This window comes from Lissotriton helveticus, chromosome 2_2, assembly GCF_964261635.1.
Source record: "Lissotriton helveticus chromosome 2_2, aLisHel1.1, whole genome shotgun sequence".
Lineage (NCBI taxonomy): Eukaryota > Metazoa > Chordata > Amphibia > Caudata > Salamandridae > Lissotriton > Lissotriton helveticus.
In genome coordinates, this window is record NC_136060.1 from 193,296,029 (window position 1) to 193,316,224 (window position 20,196).

The window sequence follows — 20,196 nt, forward strand, 5'->3', positions numbered from 1 at the left end:
GAAAGTATTGTGGATCGATTTGAACACGTTGTTTGACATCGTGGTCCCATCTGATTTGTGGACCCCGTGCAAGACTAGTGTTGAATGGCCAAATACTGAACCAGTGAGGGATGCTCGGACTAATGGACCGTCCGAGATTGTCATGCGAAAATATGAAAGGGTAATAGCATGGCTGAAAGATAAGGTACCACCACAGGATATAGATTGGGTGAAAATAGACCGAACAAGGCAGGAACCCAAGGAGACAGTTCACGAGTTTTATGAAAGATTATTGAAAACATTCAAGCAATACAGTGGACTCGATGTAATGGATCCCAAAGATATAGGGCAGTTTGTGTCAAAGTTTGTCTTGGGGTTGAGACCTGATATTTGTTTGATGATACAGCAACATTTAATCTGTTGGCAGAACAAACCACTAGATGAGATTTTACGTTATGCAAGATACTGTAGCGACGAGATAGATTCTAAAGCCAAGAATCTAAAGGAGAAATTGATGGTGGTGCAAATGCAGTCTGCTGGGAAGGGGGGCCAGCAGAAGCAGGGGATGGGACGAAAACCAAACGGTAAGAACAAAGATAATGAAGAAGGGCAGAGACCTAGGATAGACTTTGCCACTTTAAAGAAAACGACGAAGTGCCATCAGTGTCACCAGGTGGGGCATTGGTGACGCGAGTGTCCCTTTAACCCTGAAAATGGAGAGCTAGAAGTAGAAGAGCAGGTTCAAGAAGTGCCAACTCCAAAGGTGACAGTTCCAGGCAGCAAGGTGGCCAAAGGGGGGACTTCGGCTCCACGGGCCCAGTTCCCACAGCCACCGAAGGTAGCGACAGGGGGAAAGGTCTTTAAACAAATGCCTCTATTCATCGAGGAAGAAAAGTGTTATTACATTGATCCATTGACAGGACAACGTGTGAGCAGTGAAGAGGACTGTACCCTCGGGGCAGTCCTAGAGGTGGATCAGAGAGGGCCATTTGTTGAGGCAGAGGTGGCAGGGTGTCCCACTACGTTCTTGGTGGATACTGGGGCTACCCGATCGACTCTGAGATCGGCGGTGGTTCCAGACTTGCCGATGTCAGGGGAAACAATTCAAGTGGTAGGAATCGCGAACAAAAGGCTGACTAGTCCCTTGACAGAACCAGTGTCTGTGAAGATAGGAAACCATATGAACGAGCATCAGTTTGTGGTTTGTGACTCGAGTCCGGTATGTCTGTTAGGAAGGGATTTGTTGTGCAAATTGAACTGCACCATATACTGCACCCCGCAAGGAGTGGAGGTACAGACTACCGACGATGATGCTACCTTTAAGGTGGCCAATTCAAAATCCTGTGTAGAACTATATCCTACTCTGACAGTAGAAGATCTTCCCCAAGACTTACGAGATGCAGTGGCGTCAGAGGTATGGGATTTCACAGGAGAAGAAATAGGATTGATTAAAGGGGTAGAACCGGTAAAAATACTGGTAAAACCAAATGCCGAGTTTCCAAGAACGCCTCAATACAAATTGTCCCAGGAAACGATTGCGGGGATAAAACCTGTGATCGAGTCAATGATACAACAGGGAATACTGAAAGAAATCGTGGGTAGTCCTTGTAACTCCCCGATTATGGGTTTACAGAAACCTAGCGGAAAATTCAGGATAGTGCAGGATTTACGAAAGATTAACAACATAGTCGTTTCATGTTGTCCCGTGGTACCGAATCCTTCAGTGATACTGTTTCAAATACCATGTCAAGCAGAATGGTTCACAGTGATAGATCTTTGCCAGGCTTTCTTTTCAATCCCATTGGATGAAGAGAGCAGGTATCTTTTTGCTTTTAAAATGGAAGATCGCGTTTTAACATGGTGTCGAATCCCACAAGGATTCACAGACAGCCCATCCATCTTCAATCAGTTGTTGAAAAAGAATCTCGAAAATCTAGTACTGCCCCAGAACTCGGTTCTGGTCCAGTACATAGATGACCTACTTGTTGCGTCATAGACAGAGGAGGCCTGTAAAGCAGACTCAATTGCCTTACTGAACCATTTAGCCGAAAATGGACATAAGGTATCTCCGAGCAAGTTGCAGTATTGTCTGACAGAAGTACAGTATTTAGGGCACCGGTTAGAGAAAGGAAAACGTAAGGTGTCACCAGAGAGGATTGAGGCGATAATGAAGATGAATGCGCCTACAACACAGAGAGAAGTTAGAATGTTCCTAGGAATGGTGGGTTACTGCCGACAGTGGATAGTTAACTTTTCACTGAAAGCGAAACCCTTACAGAAACTGACGCACAAGGAGGTGAGTGATCCGGTACCATGGGACGAAGAATGCTTGGTGGCGTTCTTGCAGCTGAGAGACGATTTGTGTTGTGCTCCGGCTCTGGGAATGCCCGATTACGAGAAGTCATTTTCACTCTATTGCTGTGAGAGAGAGGGATGTGCTTTGTCAGTCTTGGCACAGACCCACGGAAATGCCCGTAGACCAGTTGCATATTTCTCGGCTACATTAGATCCAGTAGCCGCAGCGTTGCCCGGATGTCTCAAATCCGTTGCTGCAACGGGTGTCAGCATTGAAAGGAGCGAGAGTATTGTGATGGGACATCCAGTGGTGGTGTATGTACCACATTCAGTTGAATTGCTAATGACCAGGACGAAGACGCAGCATCTGACCAATAGTAGGCTCACGCGCTACGAGCAAGTTATTCTTGCCGCGGAGAACGTGACTCTCAGGAGATGCTCTGTCTTGAATCCTGCTACTTTAATGCCATTACCTACTGTAATAGAAGGCGAAGGATGTGAAGACCACGATTGCCTTGATGTGACTGAACTATGCACGAAACCCAGACCAGATATTGTGGATGAGCCGTTGTCTGACCCCGATGAAATTTATTTTGTTGATGGCTCATGTTTAAGAGACGATACTGGTCGGTTGAGAGCAGCTTATGCTGTTTGTACCATTACTGGAGTTGTGGAAGCCGCTTGCCTGGAAGGAGTACATTCCGCACAGGTAGCAGAAATCATTGCCCTAACTCGTGCCTGCATAGCAGGAAACGGAAAGAGAGTCACCATATACACTGACAGCCAATATGGTTTCGGTGTGGTTCATGATTTCGGGCAGTTGTGGTCTCAGAGGGGTTACATGACCTCCTCTGGTTCGCCCATTCGAAACGGAGAATTTGTGAGATTGTTGTTAGAAGCATTACAAGGTCCAGTTGACATTGCAATCGTAAAGTGTGTGGCTCATACTAAGAATACAGATTTTGTGTCACAAGGCAACAGATACGCTGATGAAGTCGCACGTTATTGTGCGGAACAAGATTATTCATTTTCAAAAGTGGAAATAGATGGTGCTGAAGAAAAGACTGAATTAAGCATGATGTTAGAAACTGTAGACACTTGGGAGGATTTAAGAATGATGCAGGAGAACGCACCTGAAACAGAGAAAAAGGCATGGGAAATAGCAGGTTGCGTGCGAAGCAAAATGGATTTTTGGGTTTCAGCAGATGGGAGGGCTGTGTTACCTGAAGAATTAGCAAATCCCATGGCGAGAGAAATACATGGTCCAGTACATCTAGGAAGGGATGCTATGATGAGAGTGTTTAGGCAAACTTGGTATTGCCCTAAATTTAGAATAGCAGCAGAATCAGTATGTAAGCGATGTGTTACCTGCCAACAACTGAACGTAGGCAAACGAACACCAGTCACACTGAGTCACATTGGGAGGTCGGGGGGGCCTTTCAATAGAATGCAACTAGATTTCATCGAAATGCCAAGAGTTAATCGCCTGCGGTATGTGTTGGTGATTGTATGCGTATTTTCCAGATGGGTTGAAGCGTACCCTACACGTAGGTGCGATACACTCACAGTGGCTAAATTATTGCTCAGGGAGTTGATACCGCGCTTCGGGGTGCCTGCCTCTTTGGAATCGGACAGAGGAAAACATTTTAACAGCGAAATAGTGAAGATGTTGTGCTCCACACTGAATATCGATCAAAAGCTGCATTGTAGTTATCGACCAGAAGCTTCAGGAATTGTGGAACAAGTGAACGGCACTTTGAAGAATAGATTGGCTAAAGTAGTGGCATCCACATCTTTGAGTTGGCCAGATGCTCTTCCTTTAGTGCTTATGAGCATGCGCAGCACCCCTGACAGGAGGACAGGTCTCTCTCCACACGAGATTCTGATGGGGAGGGCCATGAGACTTCCCACAGTTCCAACTGCTGCCCTATTGAATATTACAGATGATCTGATCTTGGATTATTGTAAAGGACTGTCTGACGCCATCCATTCTGTGTCCCTTCAGGTGCATGCGGCTGAAGTTCCAGCATCGAGGAACCTGTGTCATGACCTGAACCCAGGGGACTGGGTGTTGGTTAAAAAACACGTCCGGAAGAACTGCCTAGATGTTCGCTGGCGTGGGCCCTTTCAGGTAATCCTGATAACGAACACCGCGGTGAAGTGCGGGGGGCTGCCAAATTGGATCCATGCATCCCATACTCGAAGAGTTCCAGCACCTCTAGAAGGAACAGCTCCTATCCCAGACGAAAGCCCGGAAGTGGAAGAAGAGTCGCAAGAAGGGATTGAGGCAGCTGAGGGGGTGTCGGGAGAAGTTGGGAACGCATCGGATTCAGAGGAAGAGCGAAGGCAGGACGGCAGTGAGACTGAAGACGCAACTGAAGGAGAGAGCAGCAGTGAATACGAAACAGACACGGATCGGTACCAAAGTGATCAAGAACCGAGTGTGAGGACGAGATATAGAAGAACAAGGTGTGAGGCTGCCACTTGGCCGAGAAGAGACAGGAGGCTAAGTTTGAGGTCGGCCCAGGAAGAAACACTTGTTCCTATATCCGAAGACTCGGATCACGAGGAAGATACCCAAGAGGGAACCGAGGAGGGCCCTAGAAGATCAAGGAGGGTGCGAGTGCCTAGTAGAAGATACTCTACTCCTGATTGGACCTACCTCGTTGCAGATGTCGGTGGGGCACAGAACCGGGAGGGTCAGGGAAGTGAACCTGATCAGAACTGACCCAATCATTACTGTACAAATTCTGTTCCTGCTACCGGGGGCGGAGACTGAAAGGTTGCTGACACTCAACATCGTCTATCCTCCTCTCCTAAGCGGAATAAGAAAATTGATTTTAGAAACAGTTGAATTTCCAGTTTGCTGTTCACGATATCCAGTGTTGGAGGGAACTCTCCTTCGGTTAGAAATGCTTGAGCGAGTAGTGGAAGCTCTTGGAATGCTCATTGTTTTGGACTAACACTCTGATTGCAAAAAGACTTTTTGAAAGGACTTTGAAAAATTACTGCAAGATAACCTAGCGCCGAGTGGAAGAAGAAAATTGGTAGGGGTTTCCTTTTAGCGGATGGAGAAGGGCTAGGGTTGTCTGTTTTCTACAGGATTTAAAATGTTTTGCGGAGTAAATTGTCGGCTTCCAAGTGTTCCAAAGAGGGACAAGATGTAAAAGAAAGACTTTGTACAGAGAGAAGAAGAAGCGAATGCTGGAAGAAAGTCAAGAACTACACTGTTTGAGAACATGGAGGCTGGCAACCCGAACCGCAGGGCAAAATGTATAGTTGGCACATTGTTAGGAGTGGTGATTTTCCTGATAGTTTTAGTGGTTACTGTCTCATACATAGTGGGACACGAGAGAGATGCAACTGCAGTCAAGGAGGTCAAGGGAGTGTCAACACCGAGAACCACTATTGTTAATGATAAGGGAAACATCAATGATAAAGACAAAGCGTTGTTAGATGCAGAAATAAAAAGGTTACACACAGATGAGTCACAGGGAAATTACAGGTCAAATGCTTATGCTAAATTGCTTTATGAATACGTCGATGTCATGGAGGTGAAGAATTGCTACGTTTGTATGCAATTACCAGCTTCGGTAGAGGAGGGTATCAGATACCATCATCTTCCATTGACATATGGAATCACATGCAGTTTGTTGTTGAGCATATTTTATGGACGAGAAGGATTTGAGTATTATTTCTCGAATTTCGACTCAACATTGCCAGAGGTCCCGAATTTCAAGCATTTGAACAAGTGGGACTACTACAAAAGCGAAGACAGATTACACAAATGGTTTATTCCATGGAAAACGTTAGATACTTCACATGCTCGAAGAAACAATCTGACTTGCTAAGTGTCAGAAATTGAGAAAAAGTTTATAGGGCAGGTAGATACTAGATACAGGAGGCAGAAGATTCTGAAGGCCTCAGGACAATGGGAAACAGATTGGACCAAGGAAGAAAGGGCACATCAAAGAAAGGGTAGTATTGGTCCAATTGCTTTAGATAAGGAGAAACGGGGGAAACTGTGCATCCACAGGAGTTACTCCTATTATGAGAATTTTTATGTAGGTCAAGTCAATTGTGAACATGCCTTTCAACTGGAGTATTACTCTAAGGATTTTTTGAAAGGGATGCAAGCAATTCCAAATGTATATTTTGTATGTGGAAGAAATGCCTATGTGAAGCTACCAGATAATTGGTATGGATCATGCTATCTGGCTGTTGTCTTCCCTAAAATATATCATGTTGAGAATTTAGAAACGACAAAGAAAGAAATACCAACTAGGTGGAAGAGAGGGCTGGGTGCAGCAGAAATAGTTGGAGATGTACTCGGTGCTGCATTCCCTGTCTTAGGACTGATATTGAATGACATTAAGATCAGGAGGTTAGCTACAGTCGTAGATAGGCTATCTGCCAGTACTGCTAGATCATTGATGCTGATAGAAGGTGAGATGCAATCGATTAGGGCAATGGTTCTTCAGAACCGACTTGCTTTAGACGTTCTGTTAGCTAAAGAGGGAGGAGTCTGTAAGGCTTTGAAGGTCCAGGAGTGCTGCACTTACATTCCAGACAATTCAAAACCTCTAGAGAAGTACATACGAAACATCACTGCCATACACTACGAAATCGAGGATCTGACAAAGATAAACGTGTGGGAAAAAGTAGGTCATGGAATGGGTAAAGTTGGAGGTTGGTTTGCAAACTTAGGAAAGGGTATCGTTTGGTACATACTGAAACCCATCATCATAATTGTGATTTGTGTAATCACTTTGTGGGGATTGGTGCGTTTGTATCAGTGGTATAGAGCAAATAGGTTACAGAGAACTATGAGGAAACAGGAGGAAAAGTTGACAGCGATGCAGGACACCCAATACAGGAGTCTAAAGGCATTAGAGACAATGAAAAGAGGTGGCACTGCCACGACTTCACTTTGAAGGGTTCTACATTTTGTAATGGTGTCTTGATGGTGATGACCCCTGAAGGTCATTAAAGGGGGGATTGAGAGAGCACAAGTTTGGGGAAAAAAAAATGTATAAGTGCACCATATTTACAAGCACGTAGTTAGTTTAAACATGTTTACACACGAGTGTTTTATATTTAGAAGTGAAATACACAGAGTGTCTTATGTTCAGTAGTGAAGTGTATAGAATGTTTAAGTAGAGTAACAATAATCATAACTGTGTGAGATTAATGTAGAAATGTTGGAATGAAAATGAAAACCTCATGTTCCCATGTTAAAGGAATCATGTTAGAGTTGAATAGAACTCTAAAAATCCAGTATATTGTGTAGGCCTTAGGGCAATTCACAGCAAATCTAAACGTGCTGCTAAAATAATGTGAGATGGAGTTAACCTGGTTCTTCCACAAATGTATTATCGAATTAAGTTTAAAATATATGCTTTATAGATGTGTTATTTTAGAAATGTATGCTAGTTAAGAATGTTGCTGTTTAAATCAAGTTAATGTTTTAAGAGTGCAGGGACCTGCTTCATGTAAATCAAGTAGGCCTGAACTGATAATGTCATATCGTTTGAACTGCCATGTGCTCGTTAGGGAAGAAGTCGAGAGGTGTCCAGCATCGAGCTTTGAGTGTGTTTTACGACCTAAAGATATGGTGGAGTCTGGAATTTGAGGCCCACTGCAGGACGAACTGTATGCAGGTGCGAGGGTCCTAATCAGCTCGAATGAAAGGGACTTTGTTCAGTGGCGCTTGGCGCAGGCCTGTAGGAGTCTCCAGGAATTTCAGGGGGTATCGGCGCACTGGAGAAGAAGCCTGGGAACCAAGGTCAACTTTAACGAGGGTCTTGAAGAGTACCATCATGGAGTTTACCGCGCAAAGATGTACCACGTGAGGGGCGTCCCAAGGGGCGTTCCTATCCGAAATGTGATTTGGTATTAGGGAAAGAGACCCGGGAGGAGAGCAGAGCAGATGATTTGGGAGCCTAAGGAAGCGGATGGGTAGGCAGATAGGCTGATCAGGAGAGACCCATTATCAGAGAAGAGACAAAGAGAAGTGAGTGATCTTCTTAGGAAGTCATCACGGCTGACACCTAGAGGGGTAAAGATCTTGTTAAGTAGGGATGTCACTTAGTATAGTGTAGGGACAGACTAACCTTAATTTTCTTTTCTGTAATGACTTTGAGGTTGCAACTTGTATCCATTTTGGCAACGCTTATGTTATTGGAAGTTGTACTCATTATTCTGTTTTTCAGACTCAGACTATTCAAAAAGTTCATGTTCATAGTGATACCAATTTATCTTCTGAATCTCATTTTGAGAAGTTTGTATCTTCAGTTATCTTTGACTTTATATTAAATCTTTGAAACTTAAATTTTGGTCAGTGGTCATTTAGAGTGGTGTAAGTTCTTAAATTGATTGACTTATTGTTAGATTACCTTTTACTCAATGACAGGTACCAACGATTCAGTCGACTTAGTTTGGGATCTGGTAAGGTAACTAGTAACCAGTAATCCCGCGTTAACAGTCTGATCTTTATCACTGATCATACATAAAATATTATACACATAACTAAAAAGAGTCAGCTTCACACTTGTACCTCCCTGAAACAAAACAGATTAAACGTTTGCAATACACAATCATAAATTAAGACTGAACTTTCCCCACTAACCTGAGAGCAGAAGGAAATTTCCTTGAAGTTTTTCTCTATGGCAATTTTTTTGGTGTCAGGGCTGATCAAGTAAACTTCAGACTGGGCGATCTAAAAATAAAAGAATGATTATTGGCAACTTGGTATTCATACGCATAATCAGCATTTAGCGGTATTAATTTAGAACAGTGTTGTTAGTGCAGAGTGCTATTTCTGCGACATATTCAAGAGAAGTTAATTGTTTAAACACCTGAAACTAAAATAAAGTTAAACTCTTACTTGCTTTTAAATTACAACTAAATTGTGAAACTTCGAAGCATGTTTTCTGCAATTATTCTGCTGTAATAAGTGATTGAAGCTTCATTCACGTGTAAAATGTAAAACTATCCTCTCATGTCTCCCCACAGCTTAGTTCACTTCTTTTAGCAAATATCTGAAATCAAGAAAGCGCATCGTGCCTACATTAACATTACTGCAAAAGCAATCCCTGCCATGAACATTTGGAAAAGTTTGCAAAATGCAGGAGCATGTTGAGGCCAAGAAAAGAGGCGTATAAGGGTGAAAATCTCAACCCTAAAGATGTGCAGACTAAAAATAACAAAGTCAAGCAAGTATCACAATAATTTAAAATAAACGGCAGTTGCAGTAGTATATATTACCAGTTAGTCTGATTAATGTTTAAAATCTTTACTATACAGTTATTAAAGAGAGAGAGAGGACTAGGTAGCTAGTCCGTAGCCCCAGGTATTACATGTTTAATCAAAGAGAGGACTAGCCTATTTGTGAACAATACAGGACTCAGGACTGCATAGGAACGGAGGAAACTATTAGGTTTCTTTATGAAGCCTTCACCCACCAACCTAGTTGGTGGCATTCTTCATCATCGGGCCCACCCAGTGACACCGAATGTGTCCGGGGTGTGCATCTACGCCTGATTTACAGCGGAGCTGGTGTGTTACTGAGTGTGCAGTGTGAGTGAAGTGAGAGTGAAGTGAGAGTGATAATTTAAAAGCTATACAGTGGTCCCTTTTCCAGAGGGGTTAATTTTAATAGCTGGGCCTCTGTTAGCGTTAAAAAAAGGCAAGTGGATGCTGGTGGAGTGGTTATTAGGAACTCCTACATCCAGGTGTGGTCTACATGTTTCAGCCAGGCCTTTTCTTTAAAACTGGCTTTCCTCAGGACCGTTAACTATGTGAAGGTGCGATCTACACTTAAGTGAGTATGTGATCAAAGAACGTGAAGCATGCGCTAAGGTGCTATACATGTGGGAGGGGGAGCAATTGCGTCCTTGAACGTCTTTTGGTTGAGTACGAGGGTATTTTAGATGTCAATGGGGCGGAGGCGATCTCAAGCAATCCCAATGGTCCCTCTAATCTCATTAACTTTGGCACAAATCAAGTTGGACCAAAGATGATCTTGAAGCCTAAAAATAAAAAGGATCCTGCACTCACCACCAAACAGCTCAACACATACTTAGAAGCAGCAGTCACAATTCACCCTGACACACATTCCGATACATATTTTAATAACAAAGTAGATCTGCCAATTGTATGTAGTAACCAATTTGCACTCTTACAGAGCCCAACTAAAACTAGGGATAGTTGCACTTAGAATCTTACCGCAAACAAAATCACAGTATTTCGACTACTTTTCCCAGAATCCATGATTCTGTCAGCGACCTAAGGGCAGATGTTATCACTTTGAAATCCATGATAGGTGACCTCAGGGGGATGAGGAGGGAGCTAATGGCCCTCAACAAGCCAACACCTTTGTGTGCTGAGGTATAAATCAAACTGTGTAACCGACCTGCCTCTAGGGAAAACCTTGAAGTACTTGTGGGTAATAGGCAGGCTGCTTTGTTTCCTGCACTAAATAAAGAGACCGCACTGGAGGTTAAAAGTACTTAGTGTAAGGCCAGAAAAATACCCGTACCTATAATCCCAACAACATGGGAGGGCAGGAAACTGAGCCAGAGCACTCCATTAGATCTAGGAAGGCTGGCTGCCCACTAGCACACATGTGGAGCAAAGACCCTTCTCCCAATGGTGTTTAACAACTAAAAAGCCCTGCAAAGTATTTATGACCAATGTCCAAAAACTAGTGCCACAGTTTTGAGAATGAAGATTCCCTGAGAAATAAACTGACTCGCTGGATACGGCAGGTGAGACGATGCAGGTCTCTGATTAGGGAAGACAGTGTTAGGGTTAGAAGTCACGTGATCCCCTACACTTCCACTGATTGTCTGGAGTTGACTTTGGTTAATGAAAAACTGGCCGAGAATCTAAAAGCCTTAGAGTTTAGATCATGTTCACCTGCCCCTTCGGTTATAAAAATTAGACGCAGACCACTGCCCACAGATCAGTTCCAGATGACTAATAGATAAATGAAGAGAATGCTATCTAAGACACCATTGAGGAAGGTTGACTGACTCCCATGGCAACGTGGTAGGACGGCCGACCACCTGGCCAGTGTTAGTCAAGATGTGCTGCCAGAACCTCAGATCCCACTACTTTTACACTTCACACATCATAGAGATCTTAGGAGCCGCTAGTTGTCCCGTGGGTATAAGGAACAAGGAGGAGTTCCTGGGCTCACCAGGCACCTCCTCAGAGATCTTATACTTGAACAATCTTAGGCTTCGAGAACAAACCACAGGCTCAACCCCCGTAGGAAGTACTAAACACTACTATGCAATATCAAGCCCAAAGAATCAAACTTGAGAGGAAGCAGCCTCATTGTTCTCGATGATCTCATGGAATGTGTCAGGCATTAAGAACAAGTTATCGCTAACACACTGGAATGAGTTCATGGATAACTTTAAAGTATGCTTATTTCCTGAGACTTTGATCATTGCTCCAGTTTACAAGGTAGGCTTCGCTAGTTTTTGTGTAACTGCTATCAAAAACAAAATGGGTTGTCCTGCATGGGGCCTTCTGAAGTAACAGATCATAACTACCTGTGAACAATCCAGATATCATGAGAATTCGCCTTAAGGGACATATGACCCATATTATTGACATCTACAATGTCTTTGTGAGAGGTACGAGAGGGGGTAGACCCTAAGTGACTATCACAACATTGGAGGAGCACCTGAGTAAGAGAACTTCTCCCTCTCTAATAATAGCAGGGGATTTTAATATAACCATTGAACCACTAGATGGAGACGAGATGTTGGAGGCACTAGAAGAAGAGAAGAAGTGGTTGGTGCCGCCAGTGGACTTGAAACTGTTTAAAAAGTGGACCCAAATAGTGCTACAAGCCAAAGCTATGACCCTGGAGTTTGGTCTTAGGGCACTAATGGTAGGACCAAATCAGATAAGACTGTCGGAAACACCTTTAACAGACTAAGAGGTCGCATTGACACAATAGATAGCAATCATAACCCTCTATGCCTAACAATGCTACCCCGGTGGGGTGACTCAACAGATCTGTCAAAGACCCTGGGGCTGGTAACAAAAGAAGTCTGCCCTACTAATGATAGGTGCTGCCTCAAATAGCATAAGCTAGTCACTGATCACGACAAATGAAGGAACATACAGAGTGATCTAGCGACCTTCACAGTCGAGGTTGCACCATTGACGGCAACAGAGGAAGGGAGGCTCGAAGCAGCAGGCCTCCATTGCCACTTCTTTATCCAACTGGGTCACCACCTCACAGTCAAAAAACATACTAAGTTTTTTGAAGTCTATCAAGAACAGGACACAGACTTGGTACAGTAAGGCTTGCAGGCAATCCAGATCGTTATTAATACAAGAAGTCAAAACCAGAGATCGCTGGGAATAGTGCTGGATAAGAACTTAAACATGCAGGAACACATCAGCGCATTTACCAAAGGAGCAAACTTCCAACTCAACATCCTAAGTAAACTAAACTCTTCCTCTCCCAGGAGGACTTCAAATCTGCTGTGCAAGCATTAGTCATGTCACAATTGGAATACGGCAGTGCAACCCTCTGCGGCCTACTGAGATACAGATGAGCTCCTCTCAGGGCATCACTGAATGCAGTGGCAAGGCTCATCACAGGCTGCAAGAAAACCAACCACATTTCTCCAGACCTGAAATCTCTAAACTGGCTTCCGTTTGAGGCAAGGTTTCAACTAAAACTTGCATGTATGACACATAAAGCACTGCATTTCAACACTCCTCCGTACCTCGCAAATAAGCTAAAAGTCTTGTGCTGTGCCTGCTCTTCAAGGAGCTCCAGTACCCTGCAGCTCAAACCTAAGAAATTTTAAAAAATGAAAACCTACAATCGATCATTCTCAGGTATTGCCCCAAGAATGTGGAACTCCCTACCGCCAGACACTAGACTGATTCCATCAACTTTCTCCTTCAAAAAGGAAGTGAAAGCTTACTGATGAGTATGTTATTGAGATAGAAGCTTCTATCTTTCCGGACTGCTCTGGTGTCTCCTCCTAGCACATTGTTAAGCTAGAAGCTTTTGCCTATTCATTCTGATCCGGTGGTTCCTTTGAGCCCAAGGCATACTCCTCCTCACCTTGTCTCGCAATGACTCTTCTTGTCTTACTCTACTCACTTGTCTTCTTTCTTTCTTTCAAGCACTGCTGCTTACTTTTGCTACTGGGCATTTGTAGGGTCCTCGTATATTATGTACTACGTACCTGTTATTTGTATTTATCGCTGCTTTTCCCCCACAATTATCTACCTTATGTGGTCTGCAACCCGTCTATAAAGTTCTCCGATACCCTCTTGGGTCATGTTGGCACTATATAAAACTTTTAAAATAACAAATAAATAGAGGAGATAAGAAACACAAAGAAAGGCCTACAAGCTAGAACTGTGGAAAGCGAAGAGGGATGGCAGTCCCTTAAGGACGCATGCCAAGCTAGAGACAGTAAAATTCTGGTCGCTGATGCCACAGGGTGCCGAGACAGGCTATGCCAAATCAGATTGTTTGAGAGTATATTCCCTTCATGAGACTTTAACCAAAACAATGTAAAGTTTTAATTTACCACTACACTGAATACACATTTCTAACCAAAGTTAAATACTAGTAAAGCTAGGTGAGTCACTGGAGCAATTTGCATGTCTTCTCTTTTGTATGAAAGACTTTGATGGTCCTTTAAGCTATCTCAAAGTTCTGGAATCTGTGGGGAGCCACAAACTTCCTTCCACCTAGCATTTCCCCAAGTCTCCCGATAAAAATGGTACCTCATCTATGTCGTTAGACCTAGTGCCTGCGTGAGGAAGGGGCCCAAAACACAACATGTACACATCACATTCTTCCACAGAAAACTGACAAATTTTTTTGCAAGGTGGGTAGATGTGGCTGTTGGGCCCTAGTTCAGCCAGCACCTAGGGAAACCTAGCAAATTTGCACATTTTTGAAAACTTTACACCTGGGGGAATCCAGGGTGGGGTCACTTGCGTGGCTCTCATCAGTATTTTATTCTACCCAGAATGCAAACCAAAGATTTTTACAAATAGAAAACATATTTTCCTCATATTTTTGTGATGGATAGGTTTGGAGTCTGCAGGGATCCACAAACATTCTTCCACCCAGCATTCCTCCAAGTCTTCCCATAAAAATGGTACCTTACATCTGTGGGTAGGACTAGTGCCCGCAACAGGAAAACATGGATACATCAAATTTTTTCACTCAAAACTAACCCCGTTTTTTGCAAAGTGAGTAGCTGTGGATTTTGGGCTCTAGCTCAGCTACAACTCGGGTAACTTAGCAAACCTGCACAACTAGACAACCCGGGGAGTATAGATGTGCATGACTTGCAAGGCTCTCAACAGGTCATTTTACCAATAAGCTTTTGAAAACGTCAAACTTTAGTATAAAAACAAAAACATTTTCTTCACATTTATGTGACGGAAAGTACTGGAATCTGTGGGTAGCCACATATTTCCTACCACCCGAGTTCTAACTTGTCCCCCAATACGAACAATACCTCTCTTGTGTGGGTGGGCCACGAGACCACCACACAAAAATACCCTAAAGCGCTACATTGGAAGATGAGGTATTTGGGGCTGTGCTGTGGTCACATCCATGCAAACCTACAAACCACAGACATTTTTCAAAATTAGACAGCCAGAGGATTTCAGGGTAGTGTGCCCAGCAAACCTCTATGCCTGAAATCACACATTTTCCTTACATTTCTGTGATGTTAACCTCTGTGAAGAATTGCCGTTTGCAGGGTATTGTGGATAAGAAAATGCAATGGGATTGACGTGAAGCACACCACCCTAAACTCCCTTGGGTATCTAGTTTTCAGAACTGTCTGGGTCTGGTAGGTTTTCCCAGGTGGCAGCCTGCCCAGGAACTTCAAGGGCAGCCTCACCATTGGAAGTGGGACGATAATGGGAGATTGATAGCCACACTCTTCTGGCCCATATGTAAAACTACATTGAAAGGAATCAAATGTCCGCTTGTATGCCATTAGGATGGGATTTCTTAGTCCACAGGGGAGCAGAAAGACTGTTGAGGCGTTAGGGGTGGGAGGGATGTTAAGATGGGCCAGACCAATCCCATTCTTTTATTAAAAAAATATATCCCTGCCATACATCAGGCTTTCTGGCCCGCAGGAGCAAGTTGGGACAAACAACCTGTCTGTCCCCAGGGAGGGAGGGAGGTGCAAAATACCTGTTTTTCCTTTTTTGGGATGGAGTGTGGCCAATGCCAGAGTGCAATGAACGCTCCATTTTCTTCTGCCCTATAGGCAAAATCCCTAGTGTTAGGTGGACCTTATTCTCCCGCAGGGCGCACATTTGGTGCAATGTCCCCAATTGGGAAAAACCTTGTACCTGCCCCGGGGGAGGGGTGGGGCGGAAAAACTCTATTGCCCCTTTTGGGAAGGGGGTATGCCTCGATGCCCCAAGGTAGGCCGCACCCTCCTTTTGTCTTTGTCTATTTTGGCTCTGTTTTGAAAGGCCTGCTGTTTGGTGAGCTTTCTCCACCCCCTTGTGGGGACTGTGAGGTGAGAGAGCATGGGCTCATGCCCAGGGAGTCCTCTCCCCCTCCCCCCAAAAAAGATAACTATAAATGCAGTCTCTGGTGTCTAGAGGGCTTTCTGCCCCTGGGAGAGGCAAATTGGGGTAATTGCCCCAATCCGCCCACGAGGGGCAGAAGGACTGCCTGTGTCCTTTTGGGATGGGGCAATGTGCATGGTCGCCAGCCTCCCCCCTATGTTTTTCCCCTAATGTCTAGTGGGCTTTCTTCCCCCTTATATGCTCTTCAGGAAGGGCTGAAAGACTGTCACCAGATTTTCTTGGGGGTGAGGGCATGACCATGCACATAGTGGGCAACTCCAGCACTATATTTATTTGTATATTAGACCCTGGTGTCTATTGGGCTTTCTGCCCCTCCTCCCCTGGGAAGGCAGATCGGGAGTAATTGCCCCCATCTGCCCCTCGGGGGGGGGCAGGAAGACTGTCTTCTTGTTGGGTTGGGAGCATGGCCATGCACATAGTGGGCAGCACCAACCCCTATATTTAACAAAAAAAACATTCACTGGTGTCTGGTGGGCTTTCTGCCGCCTCCCCCCCCCCCCCCCCCCCGCAGGGACTGATGGGGTGGTTACTCAAGGGGACAGAAAGACTAATAAATTTAAGGGAGGGTTGGGGAGCACAAGCCGTTGCGTAGAGGACCGCTCCCCTATCCCTGGTGCCTAGTGGGTGGATCCCTGCTTGGGGATCGCTCTCCTGTGCGATCCACTGAGCAGAGGTACCAATTGAAAGGAGAGATTCTCCCTTTCTAACACTACTTTTCCCCAAGAGAATCAGTGCTCAGGGGCTGAGATATGCCCCTGAACACTAATTCAGTCAAAGTTAGACAAGAGCATTGGTTGGTTTTGCTTTCACTTTACTGCAAAAGGCGTCAGCGTGCCCTGCGCGCTGATCATCATTACAGGAAAGGGAAAACAAACAGACTGCTCGGGAAGCTCTTCCAGAGTAGTCCAAGGTAAATAGTAATTGATGGAGTCTCTCTGGTGCACAGCATCACAACGGTCTTTATACCTGTCCCCCGTGTTAGTCAGAGGCAGACACACGGGCAGGGGAGGTAGTGTAAGTGTCGGACACTGGCCGACACCCTTAAGCGGTTAAAAAAGTTCTAGCCCAACTGACAAAGGGAAGAAACAAAGTAACAAGAAAGAGAGAGCTAAGTGCCGACTTCCATCCTGCTGAGCAGCGAGTCATGAATCAACATTACAGTATTATTCAAGTAAAGTAGCTCCAAATCGATGAAAAGATCATCTGCGTAAAGAATCCGTGATTAGCCCTCATTTAGAAATGCCATGCAGCCCTAGTAACCGATCACATTTTCTCATTACTGCAAAACAAGATAAATCTAATCAAAGAGAAATAACTGGAGCTTTATGGAAAATAGCGCATCCTTCAAAGTGAAGGGGGAAAAAGCTGCAAATGTGTTCACGCAGGGCATTATGAAATGCTGAAAACATGCCAACAGGAGCATTAGGGATAGTTGCAAAACGCTAGTTTACATTTTATAAAACAATGTAAATAGGTCTGACTTAAAACAGAAAGTGCCTCTTTAGTCACTGGTGAGTATATTCAGTCAGTACGTCACCACATATGCACTTTGTAACTCATCTGTTTATTCAGGTAAAAATTCACCCAACCTGTCTTACTTTTCGCTTCCCCACTACTCAACAATAAAATCAAGCATGCAAACTCAACAAGCATATGCAAGATACATTTAAAATATAAAATATGTATAAGCAAACATGCTGCAGTATCCTTACAAATAAAAAGTAAAAATAAATTAAAGCAGCAGGCAGCCGTTTTACAATAGTATTCTATATAATGGTTTGTTGCCTTTAAAGTTCCAAGTTGGCCACAATGTTTAGAAGCCACAAAGTCCCCTCTTTTAACACAAAAACAATGCTATATTAAGCTCAGCATGAATCTTAAATGGCCACCAAATACTGTCCTAGCGGCTATCTTTGACTGGTATTGAGAATAGTGTATCATTGTAGTATTGATCAAAAATGGCTAACAAAGTTTCTAAGTGTGGTGCCATCTTGGAACTGTAAAACTGTATCATAACAAGATGGCTGCCCAATTTAGAAGGATCGACTGTGAGGGAAGCGGCGCAATTTGTATGAAATAAGCAGGAAACTAGCAGCCTGGTAGCAATGTCTGGAGAACAACAGGACGCTACAAAAACAAAAAAAAAGAGAAGGGAATGACATGAAATGAGACCTATGAGAGGAGAAAGAGAATGTGAACATGTGATCAGGCAAAATGAAATCACTCACAGGGTGCTGGAAATGGCCCTTTTTCAGGGTTATCCCCAAACTTTGTGCTTCTTCCTCCCTTGTTGTTCCTGACCTGTGGTTCTTGGCAATAGGACTCTGGGCACTTTACCACCTCTGATCAGTGCTAAAGTGCATATGCTCTCTTTATAAATTGCTATTATGATTGGTTATCCATGATTGGCAAATTCGTTTTATAAGTAGGTCCCTAGCAAAGTGCACTGAGTGCGTCAGGGATAGTGATTCAAATGCTACTAGTGGGCCTGCAGTACTGATTGTGCCACCCACATGAGTAGTCCTAAAAAGATGTCTCAGGCCTGCCGCCGCAGTGCCTGTGTGCAGTTGCTAACTGCCATGTTGTCCTGGCCAGTGTACACACTGGCCAGGCCTGACCCTTCCCTTTTCTTGCACATTAGACACCCCTAGGGTAGGCCCAAGGTACTCCCCTGGACAGGGTGCAGTGTATTCAAAAGGTAGGACATGCACTAATGTGGGCGACATGTCTTGATAGTGAAATACTGCCATTTTCGTTTTTCACTATTGAAAGGTTATCTTGCCCATAGGCTAGAATGTGGAATGCTTTGTATAATGTTTACCTGCATATCTACCCATAGGAGCAAGTTAGAAAATTGAAGTCTGGTATCCCAGAATTTAATAACCCATCTATTAGGAAAGATGTTTTTTTAAATCCTGTGTTTAGAAACAGCACTTTTAGAAAGTGGCTGTTTTCTTGTCTGACCTTTCTGTGTGCCTCTGCCTGTTTGTGAATTGACTGTCTGGTTTGTGAGTGACAGGGGCTGGGGTGGCTCCAGGAGGCTGGGCGAGTTAGCACTAGGCTGAAAAGCTCCATCAGCATCTTGAGTGGTGGGAGGGGATAGCACTTGGGCTTGAATAGGGCTGTGCCTGCCTTCCACAATGCTGGCGCCACCTCCTGCTGGGCGGCTGACAACCCTGCCCCTCTCTCTCAAAGAAAGAATGTGTCCACTGGCAGGAAGCACCCAGAACTAGTTTAGACCGGTCTAAGAGCCCTCCTGAACAAAGGGGTCAAAGACTTTTTGGGGTATAACTACAGGACCCCAAAACCCTGAACTTTAAATCATCCTGGAATCAAGAAGGAACCTCTGCCAAGGAGAAAAGCTGGAAGACTGCAGAGGAAGGACTGCCCTGCTGTGTGTTTGTAGGCTGGCCTGCAGTTGCTATTCTGCAAGGAGAGGGGAAGGACTTTGCCGTTGCTGTGTCCCCTGCTTGAAGAGATCTCCAAGGGCTTGAGGAGAGCTGGCGTCCTGTTAAGAAGTCCAAGGAACAAAAGGACTTCACCCCCAGCTTCCCCCTGAAATCTGCTATGTGAGGTCTTACCTGCCTAGAGTGCTTGATCCATTTGTGGGTCCTCTGGAGATTGTTTCCTGCTGTTTGGGGAGCTGGAAAATAGAAGAAAAGAAGATCTACAATTTTGCACGCATCGATCGCGGAGCACATTGTCGACAGTGTGAGAAAATTCCCATTGCCGCGAAGATCGACGCAGTGCCTGTTGCCGCTGCAAGACCTGACGCGTCGCTCGCGGAGCGCATCGCCCTGCTGTGGGAAGATTCCTGTTGCTGCGAATATCGTTGCAGAGCCTGTTGTCGCAGTGAGGCCAGTCGCATCGCTCACTTGCGGAGCTCATCGTCCACAGTGCGAGAAGATTCCTGTCGCTGCGAATATCATCGCAGAGCCTGTCGTCGCTGTGAGCCCTGTCACATTGCTTGTTTGTGGAGCGCATCATCGACAGTGCGAGAAGATTCCTGTTGCCGTAAATATCGTTGCAGATCCTGTCGTCGCTGTGAGACCCGTCGCATCCTTCGCTTGCGGAGCACATCGACAGTGCGAGAAGATTCCTGTTGCCGTGAATTTCGTCACAGAGCCTGTCGCCGCTGTGAGATCCGTTGCATCACTTGCTTGCGGAGCGCATCGTCGACAGTGCGAGAAAATTCCTGTTGCTACGAAAATCGTCGCATCGTACCTGTGTGAGACAATTCCTAACGGAGAACCTGCAAACCGAAATCCATACAAGGTACCACATCGGCCCCCATGCAGA

The 20,196-nt window shown here is 44.7% G+C and overlaps 1 protein-coding gene across 6 annotated transcripts in view; it reads right to left on the reverse strand.

Moving 5' to 3' along the window:
- TBC1D1 (TBC1 domain family member 1) overlaps positions 1 to 20,196 on the reverse strand; it is a 990,385-nt gene that overhangs the window by 450,626 nt on the left and 519,563 nt on the right. For all 6 annotated transcript variants that reach the window (XM_078678347.1, XM_078678346.1, XM_078678350.1 and 3 more), the window contains exon 3: positions 8,903 to 8,992. In XM_078678347.1, coding sequence (XP_078534473.1) covers positions 8,903 to 8,992 — 90 coding nt within the window. The remainder of the gene's footprint in view (positions 1 to 8,902; positions 8,993 to 20,196) is intronic.